Source organism: Lethenteron reissneri, chromosome 72 (genome assembly GCF_015708825.2).
Source record: "Lethenteron reissneri isolate LAM-NWPU_2019-01 chromosome 72, ASM1570882v1, whole genome shotgun sequence".
NCBI lineage: Eukaryota > Metazoa > Chordata > Hyperoartia > Petromyzontiformes > Petromyzontidae > Lethenteron > Lethenteron reissneri.
The window spans coordinates 7,258,153-7,283,614 of NC_083850.1; the positions used below are offsets into that span (position 1 = coordinate 7,258,153).

General features: G+C 46.2%; 1 protein-coding gene across 1 annotated transcript in view; it reads right to left on the reverse strand.

The window, feature by feature from the left end:
* Positions 1-5,808: 5,808 nt before the first annotated feature.
* The window catches only part of LOC133361393 (zinc finger protein 271-like), a gene marked incomplete at its 3' end in the record, with an annotated part of 28,027 nt that continues 8,373 nt past the window's right edge, over positions 5,809-25,462 (reverse strand). Inside the window, exons 3-4 of the mRNA XM_061580326.1 lie at positions 19,063-20,116; positions 5,809-6,851 (exon numbers count right to left, since the gene is read on the reverse strand). Of these exons, the coding sequence (XP_061436310.1) occupies positions 5,809-6,851; positions 19,063-20,116 (2,097 nt within the window). The remainder of the gene's footprint in view (positions 6,852-19,062; positions 20,117-25,462) is intronic.

Here is a 25,462-nt window from a genome sequence, read left to right on the forward strand (position 1 = left end):
CAAGGCCCCGCGTGGCTAGGCCCCGCGTGTAATGTTCAAACCTGGACATCGATTCCATACTCGCTGCTACTCAATTGAGATCCCTACGAGAGAGACGGAGAGAGGCTCTACCTGGGTAAACAACAACAACCACCACGACAACAACCACGATGTTAACTTCACACCTTGGATCTGGGAGAGCGAGCGCGGTGTAGCAGCTCGTGACGTCACGCGGCAGCAGGAGGTGACATGACGTCACTTGCGGTGTTCAACACAATCCCCTCCCCCAACGAGCGGGAGTGTAACTGAATAAATTATGTTAATGAGACGGGCTCATGTCCAGTGATGAGGCGTGGATGCTGAACCAGTCACATGAACTAGCGATATTTATGAATAAATTATTTATTAACCGCCAGTTGATAGTTAGTTTTCATTTATTAGGTACTGCCTGGGGGAAAATGTATTGAAAAACTTCTCAAGAAAATTAAAAACATAATTTTTTAAATAAAATGTAAATAAATTTAAATAAATCCCAACGCGCGGTGGAAAATAAACTTACGCTCGCGCGTCAATATTCGATTCTTTAGATCGCGCAAAGGAATCGAAGGTTGTAGATTTATTTAGAATCGGCCTATTCCCTTTTAATCGATACCACAAACGCTCAGCAGATATCGATTCTCACCACACACTTCATGGTCATCCCCCCCCCCCCAAAAAACAAAAAAGTTTATATTTTATAATTTGTGCATGGTGTACATTTTGCAAAGTACCCACATGGCAAATTTCAAGTTTGTTGCATGTCGGGAAGTACAGCTAAACATTTTGAACAACAACACATTCACAAATTTTCCTTTCATATATTGAAGACTAGCTTCGCCCGGGACTTGGATTCACCACGCCCGGCCGCCTTTGTCTCCCCAGTGGCGATGTTCACAACCACATCAGTTACTCGTTTGAGGCTGAGACGACCTAGGGGAAGCCCAGGACCAGTAAAATAATCGTGGTGGCCGTGAGCGGGAATCGGACTCGGATCGCCGGGTTCGTAGCGCAGTGCGCTCACCACACATCATCTCTAAAACACAGAAGTGAGATGGCTTTCTAAAGGTAGATCACTGGCCAGAGAGTTGCGAGAGCCACTCCAGAGACATCTTTTAGAAAAACAGTCACCACTGTCAGCACATTTCAGTGACACAGAATGGGTCGAAAAACTTGCTCACTTGTGTGACATATTAAGCCTGCTCAACGTACTCAATGTGTCATTTCAGGGTAGATCGACAACTCTTTTCAATTCGACAGATAAAGTGGCTGCATTCAAAGCCAAACTGGAATTATGGGGGCGACGAGTGAACATTGGAACTTTTGACATGTTTCAAACACTAGCAGAGATTTTGAAAGAGACTGAGCCAGGGCCTTTCTCCCAGCTGGTGCATTAAAACCTATCTCAGCTTTTAAAAGAGTTTGAGCGTTACTTCCCAACCACAAAAGACCCCCGAACTGGGAATAGACCCATTTGTGAATAAGCCAGGTAAATCGACTTTGTCTGTGCTAGAAGAGGATCAACTGCTTGAGATCGCAAATGGTGGCCTTAAAAGTATGTTTGAGACAACTTCAAATCTCGATACGTCTGGATTAAAGTCAAGGCGGAATATCTTGAGATTGCCACAAAAGCACATAAATCCTGCTTCCATTTCCAATGTCCTATCTTTGTGAAGCAGTGTTTTCTGCAGTGACAGCAACCAAAACGAGATTATGGAGTAGACTGGACATAGGCACACGTATCGGGTGTCACCGTTCCCATCACCCCCAGATGGGACCATCTAGTTACAGGAAAATAAGCTCAGGGCTCCCACTGATTCTGCATTATGGTGAGATGTATCATTATTTCATATTACAATGTAAAAATATAAATAAAGTGCACAATAAATATAATGCGCTTGAATTATCATGAAACCATCCCCCCCCCCCCCCCCCCCCCCCCCCCCCCCCCCCCCCGGTCCGTGAAAAAATGTCTTCTTACTAATTGTGATAATACATAGATTCTTGCTTTAACTTTTACTGATTGTTTTAGTGTAATTCTATCAGGTCTCAGAATTCAGATCTTGCCGAAGGATACAGTTGTTATAATTAAGATCATTATGCATGAACTTTGAAAGGAACCACTCAGACACTTCTGTGTTAAGCAACTTTAATTTCTAAACAAAAATATAACACTCTAATATGCAAACTCTTATGCTTGGAATTGTCACAGTACTCCTGGAGATGTGCTCATTGATCCGTACATTTAACCCTCACTGATTACGTTGTTAAACTGGGTAACAGAGCAATCGGTTAATTTCTCAGACTAACGCGAGCATAGGAAAAAGTCCTTAAAATAAATGTGACCATATTCATACGAACGGCAATAATGAAACATGTCCCAAATGCAAAAGTAGACCTCAATGAATTCATTGGTAGATTATGTAATTAACCAAACGTCTTGGAACAATGGTGTGCGGCAGTGTGCCTGTGGGGGCCGTTGGCCCCCAGGGTCTCCCCCTCACGCATCCCCTATTCCGGTTGCGTTGCCGCACCGCTCTATTACCCGCTAGGGTTTCGCCGGCCTTCGGACGCGACACCCCTACCCACACGGCCTCACGCAGCGCTCCCACGCTGCAAGCATACGTGCGCACAGCATCATCAATCAAATGCCATACTCCCCCTCTTTACACCGCTACGTACAGCTCTCGCACGCTGCGAGCGTGTGCCCGTCTACAGCCCTGCGCGGCACTCGCCTCCACGTCGAATAACCACAGTTACCAATGCGCACCCGTATCCGACACGTAGCGAACGTACGCGGACTCCCGCACACAGCTCCCCGCGGCACTCACTCACCACTGAACACTCACGTTGTGATCGCGCACCTGTATCATACACGTAGTGAACACACGCGCACCCACACGCGCAGCTCCGCGCAGCGCTCACTCACGTGGCGAACCACTGTGTACACAGCACCACACCCGTTCACACCTCTCAACTAGATCACACGAGGCCACGATTAGCTATTAATGATTTATTTTCGACCACCTGGGAATTGATATTAAATCAGTATGAATCGACGAGGCTGGCCTATTCTACTACCCCTGGACCTATTCCCTATTTATCGGCTATGATCCTACTTCACCTTCTTACTCACTGTTAGGTGCCCACAGCGGTCCGTTGATCCCGTACTCGCGGCGTACCTCGATGCGTCTCACGGACGTTCGGGTCGCTGGCTGGAGAGCGTCTTGTCGCCTGGTGCTGGAGTAAGAGAGCGATATCCCCTTTGCGCCCCATTTTTATCCTCCCTACATCAAAGGGATGCGGCTCCGAGCGTGGTGGCGGCCCCCTCCCAGTTTTTCTTTAACAATGGGCGCGTGCCCGTCAGCACGCGTACGGCGGTTCCGGGCGCCCTTGCTATGCTAATCAGATGCGTTGCGTGTTGCGGCGTTTATTCTAATTAATCCCTTTCTCATGCATGGCGCCTTGGTCTTGCGCATTATGCAGCGGCGTCCATCACCACGGCCTGCCTGTGGAAGTTAAGCGCGGAGCCTCCGCATGTCTCCACCACCTGCCCCATCACTTGCGCACTATGCGCCCGAGTCGCCTCTCTGATTATTTGCAATTCCAGCCCTATCCTTTAACTTCCCTAACAATGGCACCTACGCACTCGAGCCCTCTTTGGCACGCTAAACTATGCCGCCCCGTCCCTCCTCTGCCTATCTCGTCGACCCGTGGGGGTGTGTGTGGGGGGATGCGTTTCAACCGCGGTGGCCGAATGCCCTTCGCCGCGACCATACCATCTTAAGGCCGGTCGCAGCGCCGCGGTGCAAAGTAGCGTCGGGGAGGTCGTCCAATTCCCTGGTCGCCGGAAACCGTGAAAGTTAATCACGATAAGGGTTTCTCGGATAAAAACGGTCAGTCAGGTGACCTCCCCTCGGAGCTCTATGGGGGGGGGAAATGCGTGCGGGTGTGTTCATGTGAGGTGAGGGGGACGCAGTGTCGGCTCCGTCACTTGGTGGTGGCGAGGTTGTAGATGGGGCGCCTGCTGAACGGCTTCGTGGCGGCGGCATCACATGCCTGCTTCAGCAAATGCTTATCAATTGGCAAAGGCTTCAATAAATTCGCGAGCAAGACTCTGTGATCAAAAGAAAGATTTCAACACAATAGTCTTACTGTGAGTGTGTGGATTCGTAACGTAGGTTTCTAAACGTTAAGTTTCGTCAATGAATTCATCGGTACAGTTAAAATTAACAAAAAGAACGACTAAAATACTTCTCAAAGACCGTATCCACGTGACTCGATAAGCAGCAATGTTCTTCATTATCAGCTAATAGTTGACGCACTCTTATGATTATTCTTCTCATTATTAGTCCCGGTATGTGCGGTGTGTGTTTGGTGGTTTTGTCTCCTTGATCAATTCTTCGCGTCAAGCAGACGCTGGGTGATACGTGGCGAGTATGTGAGTGTGGGGGAGGGTCACACACACAGCTTCCTCACTCTCTCTCTCTCGGCCGCAGCTGGAGCTGCTGCCCACTGCTGGATGAAGAGTCGGAACGACGCTCGCCGTCGGCGGTGCGCGATGATTCCGTCGTCAGATAGCGCCCGCAGCTCGTCTGCTGGTCGCCGTTCCTCACTCTTGTCTTGGTTCACAGCTGGTGCTGGTCGGTGTGTGTGGGTCGAACCCACGGCGCTCTCCTCTTTCTCACGGGTGGCTATTCATGGTTTTTTCCCCTGCTGGATGAGCCGAGTCGGCACGATGCTTGTCTTTGAAGGTGCTCGACAGCGCTCGCCGCTCGTCCGCTGGCAGCTGACACCCTTGCTCGGTGGCGCTGCTGCGCTCTCTCTCTGGCTCCGTGCTCTCTGGCGATGCCTGGTTGCGCGTGCAGCTGGTTCTCTAAGATGCTGGCTTGGTCGATGCTTGGGCTTCCACCCTTTCTCCCGGTTGATTGATCGTCGTTGCTCGTCACTATCTCTCGGGCTGCAGCTGCTCGTAGGAGCTGGCACTCAGCGTTGAATAACTTTGAGCGATAATTCTTCTGTCAGCGCTGAGCTCGTACTCGGTGACCCATTGCTACTCGGCAAACTTCTTCATCCTTGGTTGATTGCAGAGTCCCACCCCAGAGCTTGCTGCTTGCAGTAAGTCAACTCTGCGTTGATTTTGTAGACTCGTGGCTTCTGCTGGTGCAGCTCGTTGACGATGTGCCAGTCACGGGGGCAGGTTCGGCGGAGCCTGCCGATCGCAGCTGCTCGTGGGAGCTGGAACTCACTCTCAAAACTTGTAAATTGTATTCGCACACCTCTTGAACAACTGTGAAAGCTTAGTACAATAAAACTTATCGCAATCCTTGACTTTGCAAGCAACTCAAAGCATCAGGATGAATGTAGAATAAAACTCTCAGCGATACTCTGTCAGTCCATGCACAACATATGCATTATCTTTGAAACTGATTGGTCCACACCAGAGACAGTTTTCTTGCGAGCCTAGTATCAAACGGTGTTAATCCAGAGGACGCCACTAGGCGTGCTCTTTTGAGTCTTTGTGATGAGGTATGATACAAAACTCCGAGTTGCTGAGGCAATTAAGCAAGCACCATATATATGCTAATATTATTATAACATAGTGAATGCTTGGGAGCTTATTGGCTCTCGCTCCTAGTTAGAGATCTACCCAACCCACAGGTCCGCAAATGCTGACCGCTCTTGCTCTGCAGGTTGAACCTAGGAATGGAGTGTTCATCTTGACGTTTTTTTCATTAATGCCTGTGACAAATGTGAAACTATTGTAGCTTCATTGTCTCAAGCTTACACATCTACAGGTTCTCCATTTGACTTTGTATTGTCCAAGAAGTCTACCCACACCTCCACATCAACAAACTGCTGGGAGTTGCCTCGCTCTGCCTCACAGTCAGAATTCTCCTCCTGCTTCACGTTGCATCCATTGATGTGAAGGTCCGATTTTGGAGTTGAATGTTCATCTTCACATTTTACCTTCACTTCTTCGCTCTTCACTATCACCTCTTCAGATTTCACCTTCGCCTCTGCAAATTTCACCTTGATACATTTCATAGTGTCCAAGCTGGAATTTACTTCTGGTTCTTTTTTCAGGAGGGATGGGCTCATTGCAGCACTTTGACTTTCACAAGTCGATTTCAGACTACACTCCTTGGGGGTCTTCTGATGCTTGTTTGTTCTCTTGTGTGTATTAAGCTGTGTTGACTGTGCAAACGCCTTCCCGCACTGAGTGCACTTGAAGGGTTTCTCTCCTGTGTGTGTTCTCTGGTGTTTTGTAAGATCAGGTGAAAATGAAAATGTCTTCTCACACACAGTGCACTTGAAGGGTTTCTCTCCTGTGTGTGTTCTCTGGTGTTTTTTAAGATCAGATGAAAATGAAAATGCCTTCCCACACACACTACACCTGAAGGGTTTCTCTCCTGTGTGTGTTCTCTGGTGTATTTTGAGACAAGACAAACTTGAAAATGCCTTCCCACACACACTGCATGTAAAGGGTTTCTCTCCTGTGTGCGTTCTCTGGTGTATTTTGAGACAAGACAAACTTGAAAATGCCTTCCCACACACACTGCACATAAAGGGTTTCTCTCCTGTGTGCGTTCTCTGGTGCATTTTAAGATTTGATGACTGTGAAAATGCCATCTCACACACACTGCACTTGAAGGGTTTCTCTCCTGTGTGTGTTCTCTGGTGTTTTTTAAGATAAATTGAACTTGAAAATGCCTTCCAACACACACTGCACTTGAAGGGTCTCTCTCCTGTGTGTGTTCTCTGGTGTATTTTAAGATAAGATGAACTTGAATATGCCTTCTCACACACAGTGCAATTGAAGGGTTTCTCTCCCGTTGGAGATCTCTGGTCCTGTGTAAAAGTTCCAGTACAATCCATGCTGCTTGCATACTGGTCCCATTGTTGTCCTTGTGTACCGAGCTGCGCTGAGTGCCTTTGCTCCATCAGACCAATTCTGCAGAGGAAGCATCAGAAGAAGCATCAGCTGCAGACAGAAAAAAATGTCCACACCATCTTCATTAGTATCGAGGCACAGAGGAATGAATATATACAGAGTCACACATGACTTACACGTCTATATTTATTCATATATTCAGGATTATCCCCAAATTCATCACACGGGCTGTTAAGGCAAACGATGAGAGGGCAAATGGTTATAAATATGCCTGGAAGCCCTAGTATCTTCAAAATAAATATTAATCCAAAACACCAAGAACACAATTTCAGCTGCCTGGCTGCAAAAGTAGTATTTATAAAAGCAAATATCAGCTAACATAGGCAAAGGCTGTTGGGAATAATACTATTTTTATTATGCAGAAATGCATCAATAAATGTTCAATCGCAACTTTAGAGGTGTGGAGCCAGGCTCAGATTTGCTTGAATGCTTGGATGAACAGATCTAACTTCAGCAGCATATGTGCTGTTAATTTCCTGTTTCCATTCTTCCAAAAAGTTCCAGAGGGAAACTAAAATAAGCGTTTGTTTTGATTTAACCTCCATGTTCAATAGTTAATATAATTTACTGCAAATACAAACTTGACACTGTCACACACTGGCATGGTAAAAAGTGGTGGTGTGTCCAGAACCATGCCTGGCCGCCTTCATCTGCTCAGTATTGATGCTTCCTCCCTTCACCATGTAATTAATTTAAGATCAATCAACATAGCAGAGGCCCACAAGCAATTCAGCTTTCACTTATCAATCATGTTTGCTGGCGGTGATAATCAAACTAATTGATGAGTTCCTAATACAGTGAAATAACTGCACCACAGCTCCCCACAAAGATAAACTCTTAAAAACACTTACATTTCACATGCATCATTAACATATATAAACAAAAATCCACCATTCATGACGAATTGCAAGTAACCTTATCCCAGTGCTAATGCCATGATAGGTGAAATTTAAGACCATGTAAGTGTGGATTCCTTGTCAGCAGGTAATAAGAATGATCCAGGTGTCAAGGGATGACTGACAGATGAACCAGCTGTGTTCCCCACTGTCTTGCTGGGTTTTAGGAACCTATTCATGTTGGCGTCGCTCTTCCGACCTCATCGTTGTTGCAGAGAAAATATATATTAACTGCCCTGCAGCATACCTGCAGGACATTTAATGTGGTGTTGGACCAGATGACGCCAAAAGGCGTACAACTCAAAAAAGGTGTCAGTTTTGTTGCCAGATAAAAGAGTAAAAAAAAACAATTATCATATTTTGCTACTGGCAAAGGAGGTTCTCCAATGGTGTACATGCTTACCCCGAGCTCTCATACTCTGATGGTGCATTGTCTTTGAGTTGTACGCCTTTTGGCGTCATCTGGTCCAACACCATGTGAGACTAGGCTCTAAGGAAAGCTGTCTCGGGTGTGGACCAATTAATTTCAAAGACAGTGCATACATTATCAAAATTGTGTTTTTGTTTGCATTCTGACCGCAGGTATTGTGGTCAATGCAAACATGACTCCTTGTAAAAAAAGGTGTCAGTTTTGTTGCCAGATAAAAGGGTAAAAAAAATTCATCATATTTAACTACTGGCAAAGGAGGTTCCAATGGTGCATTGGGAGCTTATCAAACTACATAGTTATTTATTGATTAAAAGCTTTCGTGACTGCAGGAATTAATACTCTTTGGGTCAAGTCGCGAACATTGAAAATAATAGATCACGACGTTTCGATCGCAACACAAGCAATCGTCTTCAGGTGAGAGAGAAAGCTGCTGGTCTAACACCGTTTGAGACTAGGCTCGAAAGAAAGCCGTCTCTGGTGTGGACCAATCAGTTTCACAGACAATGCATAGATTATCACAGCATGTGTTTTGTTTGCATATTGATCGCGAGTATATTGTGGCTAATGCAGACACGATTCCTTGCAAAAGGTTTCAGTTCGGCGTTTTAACATCTTAACACCTACATTTGTATTTAAAGCTTTCGTGACTGCAGGGATTAATAATCTCGGTTCTTAAGGTAAAGTCATCAAGAAGAAGGGAAATAAAAAAATAAAAAAATATGAAACAATAAAATTTCTCACGACGTTTCGATTGCAACACGAGCAATCATCGTCGGGTGTGAAAAACACGGCTAGAAAATTTTCCAAAATTTTCCAAAAATTTCTTGCTGTTTTTCACACCTAAAGTCACGTAGAAGAAAAACAATAAAATAAAAATTCTCACGACGTTTCGACTGCAACACGAGCAATCATCGTCAGCTGTGAAAAACACAGCAAGAAAATTTTCAAATCATTTCTTGCTGTTTTTCACACCTAAAGTCACTTAGAAGAAAAACAAAATAACAAAAAAAAAAATTCTCACGACGTTTCGACTGCAACACGAGCAATCGTCAGGTGTGAAAAACACACCTAAAGTCACGTAGAAGAAAAATAATAAAATAAATAAAATAAAAACATTCTCATGTTTCGACTGCAACACGAGCAATCAGGTGTGAATAACAGCAAGAAAATTTTCTAAAATTTTCCTAAAATCTTGCTGTTTTTCACATCTAAAGTCACGTAGAAGAAAAGCAATAAAATAAAAAATAAAACAATTCTCACGTTTCGACTGCAACACGAGCAATCAGGTGGGAAAAACAGCAAGAAAATAAAAAAAATGTAAAAAAAAGATTCTTGCTGTTTTTCACACCTAATGTCACGTAAAGAAAAACAATGAAAAAAATATATAAAAGGGTAAAAAAAACAATTATCATATTTTGCTACCGGCAAAGGAGGTTCCAATGGTGTAAATGCTTACCCCGAGCTCTCATACTCTGATGGTGCATTGTCTTTGAGTTGTACGCTTTTTGGCGTCATCTGGTCCAACCCATGTGAGACTAGGCTCTAAGGAAAGCTGTCTCGAGTGTGGACCAATCAACTTCAAGAACAATGCATACATTATCAGAGTTGTCTTTTGTTTGTATTGACTGCAGGTATTGCGGTCTATGCAAACATGACTCCTTGTAAAAAGGTGTCAGTTTTTGTTGCCAGATAGAAGGGTAAAAAACCAATTATCATATTTTTACTGGCAAATGAGGTTCCCATATTGTATTACTTTATACTGGTAGGAACGAAGTGGACCAGACCACCAATAGATTAATGTGTCCGTCCGTCCATCCGTCTGTCCGACAAGATGGCCGCCCGCTCCCCCTGCGATCTGTGAACTAAACAATATGGCCGTCGCTTCCGGCGCCTCACGGCGAAACTTTAAACTTCGCTTCAAATTTACTTCACTGAAACGCAGCACGTTTTTTTAACACAGAGACAAGATACATTTATTAACACAGAGAAGAGATACATTTAATCGCCTTATTTGTGCACGAAAAGCACGGCGCGAGGCCTAGTGCAGAGAAGGCTTCGCGAGGCCTAGTGCAGAGAAGGCTTCGCGAGGCAGAGTGCAGAGAAAGCTTCGTGAGTGTGCCAAGACGTCTGTGCCACCAATCCCGGTGTGCCATTTTAGGCTGAGTCGACCTAGGGGAGGACACGAGGATCGCGGTGACTCAGGGTCGCAGCCGTGATAAATCCACTGCTGGATGAACGCCAACCCCAAGCCGTCGCCCCCCCACGCCCTTATCCTGCTGCGATGTAATAATCCACCTATTATTGATCGACTGACTATGGGCGAACTCATTTATTCTGGTGGGTGAACAGTGGCGGGGAGGGGTGGAAGAGAAATTGATGATAAAAACAAACTTGCACCATCGCTACTGCTGCCGCGACGAGAGATGTGGGAGGAGAAGCGGCGACCGCTGCCTTGCAGGTGAGAGGTGCGTTTGTATGTGTGCGTGTGTGTGCGTGTGTGTATGCGTGTGTGTGTGCGTGTGTGTTTGCGTGCGTGTGTATGCGCGTGTGTGTGCGTGTCTGTGTGCGTGTGTGTATATGTGTGAGTGTGTGTGTGCGTGTGTGTGTGTGTGCGTGCGTGTGTGTATGCGCGTGTGTGTGTGCGTGTGTGTTTGCGTGCGTGTGTGTTTGCGTGCGTGTGTGTTTGCGTGCGTGTGTATGCGCGTGTGTGTGCGTGTCTGTGTGCGTGTGTGTATATGTGTGACTGTGTGCGTGTGTGTGCGTGTGTATGCGCGTGTGTGTGCGTGTGTGTATATGTGTGACTGTGTGCGTGTGTGTGCGTGTGTATGCGCGTGTGTGTGCGTGTCTGTATATGTGCGACTGTGTGCGTGTGTGTGTGCGTGTGTGCGTGTCCGGCCCACTCGAGCGACGTGATGAATGGGCGCTATTGGGCTTCGGATCGTTATTCACGGCGAACTGGAAGCGTAGCAACACAACTTCATTACGTGTGCGTGTGTGCGTGCGGTGTGTGTGTGTGCGGTCGATATCCCTGTACCGGTATTAGTATTATTCCTACCAGCCCACCCCGCAAGGTCCTGTTTATTTCCCTTCTGCGTGACTTTACCGAAATAACCAAAAATATCTTAACACCTGTTTTGTTGCCAAAAAAGGGGAAAAACCTCTTCTTATATGTTGCTACTGGCAAAGGAGGTCGCATGAAGTAGTGAGCCAGATGAAGACGAATTAAACTTAAGCAGAGGATTAACGCAAATGCAATCAGGCGAGGGCAGGAGGCAAGGCCCCGCGTGGCTAGGCCTCGCGTTGTAATGTTCCAACCTGGACATCGATTCCATACTCGCTGCTACTCAATTGATATCCCTACGAGAGAGAGACGGAGAGAGGCTCTACCTGGGTAAACAACAACCACCACGACAACAACAACAACCACGATGTTAACTTCTCACCTCGGATCTTAGAGCGTGCGCGCGGTGCAGCAGCTTCCGGATATACCGTGACGTCACGCGGAAGCAAGCGGTGACATGACGTCACTAGAGGGTTTGAACACACAAACCCCTCCCCCAACGAGCGGCGGTGTAACTGAATAAATTATGTTAATGAGACGGACTCATGTCCAGTGATGAGGCGGGGATGCTGAAGCAGTCACAATGAACTAGCGATTATATTTATGAATAAATTGTTAATTAACCGCCAGTTGATAGTTTCAGTTTCATTTATTTGGTACTAGCGGTAAGTACCCGACGTTGCCCGGGCGAAAAAGGCAGGCACACATGTAGTTACACACAAATGGACTGACACACACACAGAGTTACACACACAAATGCACTCACACATACATAGACTAAACAACAACAACCGCCATTCGCCACTAAGTGGCGATGACGTCACCACAACGCTTGTGCCAGGCTATGTGCACCTTGAGGCCACATGAAGTGTCGAACGCCTGCTGGCAGGAGGTCACGGGGCAAACCCAGATGGCACAGGTCGACTGAGACGACTGGCTGATGCACCACCTGTGGCCCCTACTGTGGCAACTCGCTGTGCTTTAGCCGCCCTTCGCTCCGCTCGTTGTTGTGAGCGTCGCTCCTCCGCCCTCCGTTGTTGTTGGAGGGCGATTGCCTTCAACTGACCAGTAGCGTCCTTCACGAGCCTCCTCCACAGAGGCCGATCTTGACATGGCTGGTACCAGTCATCGGCAAGTCCACTCAGCTCCACGTCTTCCTGTACCACATCACTCCATCTCTTCTCCAGCGCAGTGCCACGGCCGTTTAGCCCCTTCGATCCGGCCGAACAAAAGCTGTTTAGGCATGCGGTGGCTGGGCATGCGGGCTACATGACCTGCTGGAGGAGCTCACGGATAGGACTTTGCCCAGATCTTTCAAGGATTTGTGAGCTCTTCACACAATCCAGCCTGGTTAAACCCAGGATGCATCGTAGGCAGGCCATCCTAAATGTTTCTAACCGGCGAAGATATTCCATTAGAGGGGGTCCAAGTTTCAGAAGCATAGAGGAGGGAATGACCGTGGCCGAGAAGACCTGAAGCTTCGTGCGGAGTGATAGAGCAGGTAGCTTCCAAACAGTGTTACACAACCGATGAAAAGATAATCCGGCTCAACTGATTCTGAGTGAGACCTCTGCTGTTAAACCAGAGCTGGTCATTAGCAGACTGGCAAGGTATGGGAAACTCTCCACTGTCTCCACAACTGCCCCATCACCCTTCGGGAGTTGTGGGAATGGAGTGTCCGATGGTACAAAATACCCAGGCAGGTGCTTCGTTTTGGTGGGGCTGATGGTAAGGCCCCACCTCTTGGTGGCAAGCTCCAGGTTCAGCAACGGCATCGAGAACTCCTCCTCCGAGTGAGCAGCAATTAGCAGATTATCGGCATACATAATGTAGCTGAGCAATAGGGAGCCATCCCTTGACCGCACCCGGGCATCGATCAGCCTCCCATTGTATCTATACCAAATGGAAATTCTTACGGTACAGCTATTGAAGGCTTCACGAACTACGTGGTCAAAATAGATGTTAAATAATGCGGGAGCCAGAGGACATCCCTGTCGCACCCAAAGTGTACAGGGAAAGGCTCTGACTCCCGGCCACGTAGTTTTACCCGGGCCCGCTCACCATCATGAAGGTCCTTAAGGATGGTGATCAGTGGGTGAGGAACTCGGAAAGCACGAAGAACAACCCAGAGTCCAGGCCTACTGATGGTATCATAGGCCTTGAGCAGGTCAATAAAGCGCACACATGGACTAAGACGCACACATGGGCCTACAGACACGCAAAGAAATGGACTTACACTAACATGGAGGCATGCACACACAGCAACTAACACACACGCACACAAACACATCGACTTAAACACACACATATGGACTGACACACACATAGACATCCACTTGAGATATACACACACATGGAGTTACACACACATATGGACGTACACACATACAGCGACTCACACACATACATAGAGTGACATACACATTGCCGTACACAGACATACAGACTGTCACACATAGACATCCACTTGAGATATACACACATGGAGTTACACACACATATATCGACGTACGCACATACAGCGACTCACACACAGACATACGTGGACTCACACACACATTGATGTAAACACACATATGTACTTACTCACACACATAGACTAAGACACACACACACATAGACTAAGACACACACACATGGACTTAGACACACATAGACTGACACACACACAGCCCTACACACATGGACTTAGACACACATAGATAGACTGACACACACACAGCCCTACACACATACAAATGTGACACACAGACATCTACTTGAGATACACAGACACAGCTTTTAAAAGAGTTTGAGCATTACTTCCCAACCACAAAAGACCCCCGGACCTGGGAAGGAATGGATCCGCAACCCATTTGTGAACAAGCCAGGTGAATCGACTTTGTCTGTGCTAGAAGAGGATCAACTGCTTGAGATCGCAAATGAAGGTGGCATTAAAAGTATGTTTGAGACAACTTCAAATCTCGATACGTTCTGGATTAAAGTCAAGGTGGAAAATCCTGAGATTGCCACAAAAGTACTGAAAAGCCTGCCTCGATTTCCAACATCCCATCTTTGTGAAGCAGGGTTTTCTGCAGTGACAGCAACCAAAACGAGATTATGGAGTAGACTGGACATAGGCAACACACGTCGGGTGTCACGGTCTCCCATCACCCCCAGATGGGACCATCTAGTTACAGGAAAACAAGCTCAGAGCTACCACTGATTCTGCATTATGGCGAGTTGTATAATTATTTCACATTACAATGTAATAATAATATAAAGTGCACAATAAATATGCGCTTGAATCATCATGAAACCATCCCCCCCCGCCCCCCCCTGGTCCGTGAAAAAACTTGTCTTCTTACTAATTGTGATAATAAAAAAGTTTCTCGCTTTAACTTTAACTGATTATGTTTTGGTGTAATTCTATCAGGTCTCAGAATTCAGATCTCGCCAAAGGATACAGTTCTTTTAATTAAGATCATTATGCATGAACTTAGGAAGGAACCACTCAGACACTTCTGTGTTAACCAACTTTAATTTCTAAACAAAAACATAACACTCTAATATGCATACTCTTATGCTTGGAATTGTCAATGTGATGCCGCCGCCACGAAGCCGTTCGGCGGGCGCCCCGACCTCGCCACCACCAAGCAACGGAGCCAACCCCTCGCCCCCCTCACCTCACCTCACATGAACACACCCGCACGCATTTTCCCCCACCCATAGAGCTGGAAGGGGAGATCACCTGATCGACCGGTTTTTATCCGAGAAACCCTTATCGGGATTAACTCTCACGGTTTCCGGCGATCAGGAAATTGGACGGCCTCCCCCGTGCTACGTTGCGCCGCGGCGCTGCGACCAGCCTTAATATGGTATGGCCGCGGCGTGGGGCATTCGGCCACCGCGGTTGAGGCGCATCCCCCCACACACACCCCCACGGGTCGACGAGACAGGCGGAGGAGGGACGGGGCGGCATAGTTTAGGGTGCGCAGGAGCACGGCGCCATGCATGAGAGGGAGATTAATACAGGTAGGAACAATGTTCCACACTGCCCACCAGGAATTATTGGTCTCTCTGTCGTGCACGAATGCGCTGTCCAACCAAGTTCCTACCTGCTCACTCCAAAGGAGCGTGTTTGGAATCGGCGCCGCAGCACATCCGATTAGCATAACAAAAGCGCCGTGGAGGCGCCGCGGAGCCACCGTGCGCGTGCAAGCTGGCGCGAGCTCATTGTTAGGGAAGGGCTGAGGGACACCATCCCGTTCGTAGCCGCATCCCTTTGATGTAGGGAGGATAAAAAGGGGGCACAAACGAGAAATAGCTCTCTTTTCTCCAGGCCAGAGGACCAGCCGCAGCTCCAGCCAGCGACCCGGACGTCCGTGCGACGCATCGAGGTGCGCTGTTAGCACAGGGAGCAGCGAACCACCGTGGGCACCAAACAGTGAGTGGGGAGGTGAAGTAGGGTATCGTAAGCCGATAAATAGGGAATAGGCCCAGGGGAAGTAGGATAGGCCAGCCTCGTCGACTCATACTGACTTAGCATCAATTCGCGAGTAGCAGATAATAAATCATTAATAGCGAAGCGTGGTCTCGCGTGATCTTGTTGAGCAGTGTGTCGAGTGGGGAGCTGCGTGTGTGTGCGTGCGTCCACCCCGTGTGCGATACAGGTGCGCGATCATAACGCGAGTAGTCAGGGGTGAGTGTAGTGCTGCGGCTCGCCTCGGGGGAGCGCTGCGCAGAGCGGCGCGAGAGTGGGTGTCGCGTGTGTTCACTCCGTGTGTGATACAGGTGCGCGATCATAACGTGAGTTGAGTTGGAGTGCGCGGAGCGGCGTGTGTGTGGGCGTGCGTACGTTCGCTCCATGTGGGTTGCAGGCGCGCAATTAGGAAAGGAAGGTATCGTGGTAGTGTAAAGGGGGCATAATACTACTCGGTATCTAACCATGCCTACGACGCGGACCCGCGGTGGAGGGGAATCCTCGAGCAACAGCTCCCACACCATGGGTGAGGAACCCAGCAGCGGTTCGCTTAGCAGCGGGGGGGCAAGTGATGATGTTAGCCCGGCCGTAAGCATTATCGAGGGAGGGATCTCGGGGACTAGCGACCCCCACATCAACACAGTACTCCTGGAGATGTGCTCATTGATTCGTACATTTAACCCTCAATGATTACGTTAAACTGGGTAACAGAGCAATCGGTTAATTTCTCAGAGTAACACGAGCATATACGGCGATAGGAAAAAGTCCTTAAAATAAATGTGACGATATTCATACGAACGGCAATAAAGAAACATGTCCCGAAGGCAAAAGTAGACCTCAATGAATTCATTGGTAGATTATGTAATAAGCTAAATGTCAGTTTCATCTAACTAAATGTCTTGGAACAATGGTGTGCGGCAGTGTGTCTGCTTCAGCAAATGCTTATCAATTGGCTAAGGCTTCAATAAATTCGCGGGCAAGATTCTGTGATCAAAAGAAAGATTTCAACACAAGTCTCCCTGTGAGTGTGTGGATTCGTAATGTAGGTTTCTAAACGTTTAGTTTCGTCAATGAATTCATCGGTACAGTTAAAATTAACAAAAAGAACGACTGAAAAACTTCTCAACGACCGTATCCACGTGACTCAATGGGCAGCAATGTTCTTCACTATCAGCTAATACTTGACACACTCTTATCATTATTCTTATTATTATTAGTCTCGGTATGTGCGGAATGTGTGTGTTTGGTGGTTTTGTCTCCTTCATCAATTCTATGCGTCAGGTAGACGCTGGATGATACGTGGTATGCGAGGGTGGGGGAGGGTCATACACACAGCTTCCTCGCTCTCTCTCGCTCGGCGGCAGCTGCAGCTGCTGCCCACTGCTGAATGAAGAGTCGGCACGACGCTCAACGTCGGCGGTGCACGATGATTCCGTCGTCAGATAGCGCCCGCAGCTCGTCTGCTAGTCGCCGTTCTTCACTCTTGTCTTGGTTCACAGCTGGTGCTGGTCGGTGTGTGTAGGTCGAACCCACGGCGCTCTCGCTGGCGCTCTCCTCTTCCTCACAGGCGGCTGGTCAGGCTCTTTCCCCTGCTGGATGAGCTGAGTTGGCACGATGCTTGTCTTTCAAGGTGCTCGACAGCGCTCGCCGCTCGTCCGCTGGCAGCTGACACCCTTGCTCGGTGGCGCTGCTGCGCTCTCTCTCCGGCTCCGTGCTCTCTGGCGATGCCTGGTTGCGCGTGCAGCTGGTTCTCTACGATGCTGGCTTGGTCGATAATTGGGCTTTCACCCTTTCTCCCGGTTGATTGCTCGTCGTTGCTCGTCACTATCTCTCGGGCTGCAGCTGCTCGTGGAAGCTGGCACTCAGTGTAGAATAACTTTGAGCGATACTTCTTCCGTCAGCGCCGAGCTCGTACTCGGTGACCAATTGCTACTCGGCAAGCCTCTTCATCCTTGGTTGATTGCAGAGTCCCACCCCAGCGCTTGCTGCTTGCAGTAAGTAACTCTTTGTGTTGATTTCGTAGACTCGTGGCTTCTGCTGGTGCAGCTCGTTGACGATGTGCCAGTCACGGGGGCAGGTTCCGCGGAGCCTGCCGATCGCAGCTGCTCGTGGGAGCTGGAACTCACTCTCAAAACTTGTAAATTGTATTTGCACACCTCTAAAACAACTGTGAAAGCTTAGTACAATACAACTTATCGCAATCCTTGACTTTGCAAGCGACTCAAAACATGAGGATAAATGTAGAATAAAACTCTCAGCGATACTCTGTCGGTCCATGCCGAACTCAGCAACGAGCATCACCTCGCCCCCTCTTCTCTGCGAGACACAAAACCCATTGTTGATCTCGAGGCCATGCTCCGGAGTCTGCCCGTCGCAGAACTCTCTGTCGCTTGTAGTCTTCTGTAACTTGCAGTAGTCTCTATGTATGCGTCGTGCCTCTGTTTTTACGTGAAATTCTCTCCCCTCGAATCGCCGTGTGGTTAGTCATAGGACACAATATATGCATTGTCTTTGAAACTGATTGGTTCACACCAGAGACAGCTTTCTTTCGAGCCTAGTATCAAACGGTGATAATCCAGAGGACACCAAAAGGCGTGCTCTTCGAGTGTTTGTGATGAGATAATACAAAACTCCGAGTTGCTGAGGCGATTAAGCAAGCACTATATAAATGCTAATATTATTATAACATAGTGAATGCTTGGGAGCTTATTGGCTCTCGCTCCTAGTTAGAGATCTACCCAACCCACAGGGCCGCAAATACTGACTGCTCTTACTCAGCAAGTTGAACATAGGAATGGAGTGTTCAACTTCAAGTTATTTTCCTTAAAGGCCTGTGACAAATGTGAGCTTCATTGTCTCAATCTTACACATCTACAGGTTCTCCATTTGACTTTGTATTGTCTAAGAAGTCCACCCACACCTCCACTTCCACAAACTGCTGGGAGTTGCCTCGCTCTGCCTCACAGTCAGAATTCTCCTCCTGCTTCACGTTGCCTCCATTGATGTGAAGGTCCGATTTTGGAGTTGAATGTTCATCTTCACATTTGACCTTCACTTCTTCGCTCTTCACTGTCACTTCTTCGCTCTTCACCGTCGCCTCTTCAAATTTCACCTTGATACATGTCATAGTGTCCAAGCTGGAATTTACTTCTGGTTCTTTTTTCAGGAGGGATGGGATCATTGCAGCACTTTGACTTTCACAAGTCGATTTCAGACTACACTCCTTGGGGGTCTTCTGATGCCCGTGTGTTCTCTGGTGCCTATGAAGATGTGGTGACTGTTCAAACGCCTTCCCGCACAAAGTGCACTTGAATGGTTTCTCTCCTGTATGTGTTCTCTGGTGTATTTTAAGATTATATGAACTTGAAAATGCCTTCCCACACACAATGCACTTGAAGGGCTTCTCTCCTGTGTGTGTTCTCTGGTGTATTTTAAGATTATATGAACTTGAAAATGCCTTCCCACACACACTGCACATGAAGGGTTTCACTCCTGTGTGCGTTCTCTGGTGCATTTTAAGATTTGATGAATGTGAAAATGCCATCTCACACACACTGCACTTGAAGGGTTCATCTCCTGTGTGTGTTCTCTGGTGTATTTTAAGATAAGACGAACTTGAAAATGCCTTCCCACACACACTACACCTGAAGGGGTTCTCTCCTGTGTGTGTTCTCTGGTGGATCTGTAAACCTGATGACCATGTAAATGTCTTCTCACACACAGTGCACTTGAAGGGTATCTCTCCTGTGTGTGTTCTCTGGTGTATTTTAAGATAAGATGAACTTGAAAATGCATTCCCACACACAGAGCACTTGAAGGCTTTCTCTACTGTGTGTGTTCTCTGGTGGCTATGAAGCTGTGGTGACTGTGCAAATGCCTTCCCACACACAATGCACTTGAAGGGTTTCTCTCCTGTGTGTGTTCTCTGGTGTTTTTTAAGATGCGATGAACGTGAAAATGCCTTCCCACATACAGTGCACCTGAAGGGCTTCTCTCCTGTGTGTGTTCTCTGGTGTATTTCAAGATAAAATGAATTTGAAAATGCCTTCTCACACACAGTACACCTGAAGGGTTTCTCTCCTCTGTGTGTTGTCTGGTGTTTTTTAAGATAAGATGAACGTGAAAATGCCTTCTCACACACAGTGCACTGGAAGGGTTTTTCTCCTGTGTGTATTCTCTGGTGTATTTTAAGATAAGATGAACTTGAAAATGCCTTCTCACACACAGTGCACTTGAAGGGTTTCTCTCCTGTGTGTGTTTTCTGGTGTAGTTTAAGATAAAATGAACTTGAAAATGGCTTCTCACACACAGTGCACTTAAAGGGTTTCTCTCCTGTGTGTGTTCTCTGGTGTATTTTAAGATAAAATGAACTTGAAAATGCCTTCCCACACACAGTGCACTTGAAGGCTTTCTCTCCCGTTGGAGATCTCTGGTCCTGTGTAAAATTTCCAGTACAATCCATGCTGTTTGCATACTGGTCCCATTGTTGTCTTTGTCTACTGAGCTGCGCTGAGTGCCTTTGCTCCATCAGACCAATTCTGCAGAGGAAACATTAGAAGAAGCATCAGCTGCAGACAGAAAAAAATGTCCACACCATCTTCATCAGTATTGAGGGACAGAGGAATGAATATATACACAGTCACACATGACTTACACATCTATATTTATCCACATATTCAAGATTATCCCCAATTCATCACACGGGCTGTTAAGGCACACAATGAGAGGGCCAAAGGTTATAAATATGCCTGGAAGCCATAGTATCTTCAAAATAAATGTTAACACAAAACACCAAGCACACAATTTCGGCAGCCTGGCTGCAAAAGTAGTATTTATAAAAGCAAAATTCAGCTAACATAGCAAAGGCTGTTGGGAATAATACTATTTGTATTATGCAGAAATGCATAACAAATGTTCAATCGCAACTTTAGAGGTGTGAGGCCAGGCTCAGATTTGCTTGAATGCTTGGATGAACAGATTTAACTTCAGCAGCATATATTTAAGATCAATCAACATAGCAGAGGCCCACAAGCAGTTCAGCTTTTACTTATACTGGTAGGAACGAAGTGGACCAGCCTACAACAGATTATATCGTCCGTCCGTCCATCCGTGTAGCAACATCGCCCCCTACTGCAAACACTTGGCATGACCCTACAAAAACCTTTAGACTCAGTGACGCTTTCCTGGCTAAACAAGTGTAACATTCCCTTATAATTCCCTCAGATAGCTTTTAATTAAAACATTTAAATAAATTAGGCTTTCCTGGCTAAACAAGTGTAACATTCCCTTATAATTCCCTGAGATAGCTTTTAATTAAAACTTTTAAATTAAAATTGAACTCACTGCGCCCTAAAGCCTACAGCTAGGCCTAAAGCCTCAAACTACACCTCAAACTCTCCCTTCGTATCGTACCCCCGCGTGTGTGCAAGGGAGTTAATGTTTAACAATGTTACATTCCCTGATGCTTTTAAATAAAAACATTTAAATTTAAAGCTTTTACATAAATAATAAAAACATTTAAATTAAAAATTAACTCACGGCGGCCTAAAGCCTACAGCTAAGCCTAAAGCCTAGAATTAGGCCTCAAACTCTCCCTTCGTATCGTACCCCCGCGTGTGTGAAAGGGAGTTAATGTTTAACAATGTTACATTCCCTGATGTTTTTAAATAGAAACATTTACATTTTAAGCTTTTACATAAATAATTAAAACATTTAAATAAAAAATTAACTCACAGCAGCCTAACGCCTACAGCTAGGCCTCAAGCCTAGAACTAGGCCTCACACTCTCCCTTCGTATCGTCCGATTCGGTGTAGCAACATCGCCCCCTACTGCAAACACTTGGCAGGACCCTACAAAAACCTTTAAGACTCAGTGGGGCTTTCCTGGCTAAACAAGTGTAATAATATATTATGTTTATATTCTTTGGTTATTCGTTCCTACCAGCCCACCCCGCAGCGTCCTGTTCAATCATGTTTGCTGTCGGTGATAATCAAACTAATTGTTGAGTTCATAATGCAGTGAAATAAATGCACCACAGCTCCCCACAAAGATAAACTCTAAAATACACTTACATTTCACATGCATCATTAACATATATAAACAAAAATCCACCATTCATGACGAATTGCAAGTAACCTTATCCCAGTGCTAATGCCATGATAGGTGCAATTTAAGGCCATGTAAGTGTGGATTCCTTGTCAGCAGGTAATAGGAATGACCCAGGTGTCAAGGGATGACTGACAGATGAACCAGCTGTGCTCCCCAATGTCTTGCTGGGTTTTAGGAACCCAGAGTTCCACCTAATCATGTGGGCGTCGCTCTTCCGACCTCATCGTTGCTGCAGAGAAAATATCTATTAACTGCCCTGCAGCATACCTGCAGGGCAGTTATTACTGGTAGGAACGAAGTGGACCAGACCACCAATAGATTAATGTGTCCGTCCGTCCATCCGTCCGTCCGTGTATCAACATCGCCCCCTAATGCAAACACTTGGCATGACCCTGTCCGACAAGATGGCCGCCCGCTCCCCCTGCGATCTGTGAATTAAACAAGATGGCCGTCGCTTCCGGCGCATCACGGCAAAACTTTAAACTTCGCTTCAAAATTACTTTACTGAAACGCAGCACGTTTTTAAAAAAAATTACTTTACTGAAACGCAGCACGTTTTTTTATCACAGAGACAAGAAACATTTATTAACAGAGACAAGATACATTTAATCACCTTATTTGTGCACGAAAAGCACGGCGCGAGGCCTAGTGCGGCAGGCTTCGCGAGGCCTAGTGCGGCAGGCTTATTAACACAGAGATGAAACGCAGCACGTTTATTTAAAAAAAAAATTTACTTTACTGAAACGCAGCACGTTTTTTTAACAGAGACAAGAAACATTTATTAACACAGAGACGAGATACATTTAATCGCCTTATTTGTGCACGAAAAGCACGGCACGAGGCCTAGTGCGGCAGGCTTCACGAGGCCTAGTGCGGCAGGCTTATTAACACAGAGAAAACGAAGCACGTTTATTAAAAAAAAATTTACTTTACTGAAACGCAGCACGTTTTTTTAACAGAGACAAGAAACATTTATTAACACAGAGACGAGATACATTTAATCGCCTTATTTGTGCACGAAAAGCACGGCGCGAGGCCTAGTGCGGTAGGCTTCGCGAGGCCTAGTGCGGCAGGCTTCGCGAGGCCTAGTGCGGCAGGCTTCGCGAGGCCTAGTGCAGAAGGTGGTGGTGGGGTGGTGGTGGTGGGGTTGGGTGGTGGTGGGGGGTGGTGGTGGGGGGTGGTGAGGGCTGGTGGGAGGGATGGTGTTGAGGGTGGTGTTGAGGGGGTCTTTAAATCTCACAGCGTTTCTTGTCAAAACAAACACTTTTAATTAACGTTACACTAGAAGAGTAATTTTTTCTTTAACTCCTCTATACCCGGTCGATATCCCTGTACCGGTACTAAGTATTATTCCTACCAGCCCACCCCGCAGGGTCCTGTGATGGTGTTGGACCAGATGACGCCAAAGGCGTACAACTGAAAAAAGGTGTCAGTTTTGTTGCCAGATAAAAGGGTAAAAAAACAATTATATTTTGCTAATAGCAAAGGAGGTTCCAATGGTGTAAATGCGTACCCCGAGCTCTCATACTCTGATGGTACATTGTCTTTGAGTTGTACGCCTTTTGGCGTCATCTGGTCCAACACCATGTGAGACTAGACTCTAAGAAAAGCTGTCTCGGGTGTGGACCAATCAATTTCAAGGACAGTGCATACATTATCAGAGTTGTATTTTTGTTTGCATTCTGACCGCAGGTATTGTGGTCAATGCAAACATGACTCCTTGTAAAAAAAGGTGTCAGTTTTGTTGCCAGATAAAAGGGTAAAAAAACAATTATCATATTTTGCTACTGGCAAAGGAGGTTCCAATGGTGCATTGGGAGCTTCTCAAACTACGTAGTTATTTATTGATTTAAAGCTTTCGTGACTGCAGGAATTATACTCTTTGGGTCTTTCGGTCAAGTCGCGTACATAGAAAATAGATCACAACTTTTCGATCGCAACACAAGCAATCGTCTTCAGGTGAGAGAAAAAGCTGCTGAGACAAGGTCTTATATAGGCCTGAGATGGGTGCATCAAGGTAGGTGGGTGGAGCTAGAGATGGTCCAACCAATTGAAATAAACACGGAGAAACCGTATACAAAAAATATCCCAAGACAAAAAATTGTATAAATCTGTAAATGATAAAAGGGGAAAAGCTTCTTCTTATATTTTGCTACTGGGAAAGGAGGTCCCATGATGTAGCTGCTCACCCCGAGCTGTCATTGTTCTGATGGTGGCGTTGTCTTTGTGCTGTGTACGCCTTTTGGCGCTGTCCTCTGGTCTAACACCGTTTGAGACTAGGCTCGAAAGAAAGCCGTCTCTGGTTTTGGACCAATCAGTTTCACAGACAATGCACAGATTATCACAGCATGTGTTTTGTTTGCATATTGATCGCGAGTATATTGTGGTTAATGCAGACACGATTCCTTGCAAGAGGTTTCAGTTCGGCGTTTTAACATCTTAACACCTAAATTTTGATTTGAAGCTTTCCTGACTGCAGGGATTCATATTCTTGGTTCTTTTGGTAAAGTCATCAGGTAGAAGGGAAATAATAAAATAAAAAATATAAAAATTTTCATGACGTTTCGACTGCAACACGAGCAATCATCGACAGCCGTGAAAAACATTTATTATTTTATTATTTCCCTTCTATGTGACTTTACCGAAAGAACCAAGAATATCTTAACACCTGTTTTGTTGCCAAAAAAGGGAAAAAACCTCTTCTTATATGTTGCTACTGGCAAAGGAGGTCGCATGAAGTAGTGAGCCAGATGAAGACGAATTAAACTTAAGCAGAGGATTAAAGCAAATGCAATCAGGCGAGGGCAGGAGGCAAGGCCCCGCGTGGCGAGGCCTCGCGTTGTAATGTTCCAACCTGGACATCGATTCCATACTCGCTGCTACTCAATTGATATCCTTACGAGAGAGAGACGGGGAGAGGCTCTACCTGGGTAAACAACAACAACCACGATGTTGACTTCTCACCTCGGATCTGTGAGAGCGAGCGCGGTGTAGCAGCTCGTGACGTCACGCGGCAGCAGGTGACATGACGTCACTTACGGGGTTCAACACACAATCCCCTCCCCAACGATCGACGGTGTAACTGAATAAATTATGTTAATGATACGGACTCATGTGCAGTGATTAAGCATTAATAAATTATGTTAATTAACCGCCAGTTGATAGTTTCAGTTGCATTTATTAGGTACTAGCGGGAAGCATCCGGCGTTGCCCGGGGGAAACATTTATTGCAAAACTTCTCAAAAAACTTAAAAACATAACATATACAACTGAATTGTTTTTGATGATTATCTCATTAAATTTCGATTTAAAGCTTTCGTGACTGCAGGGATTCATCTTCTTGGTTCTTTCGGTAAAGTCACGTAGAAGGGAAGTAATAAAATTAAAATAATACATATTAACAAATAATAAATAAAATATTCTTTAAAAAAGCACAATATACTTATTTCTTTTTATTATTTTATTACTTCCCTTCTACGTGACTTTACCGAGAGAACCAAGAAGATTATCTCATTAATTAAAATTAAAATAAAA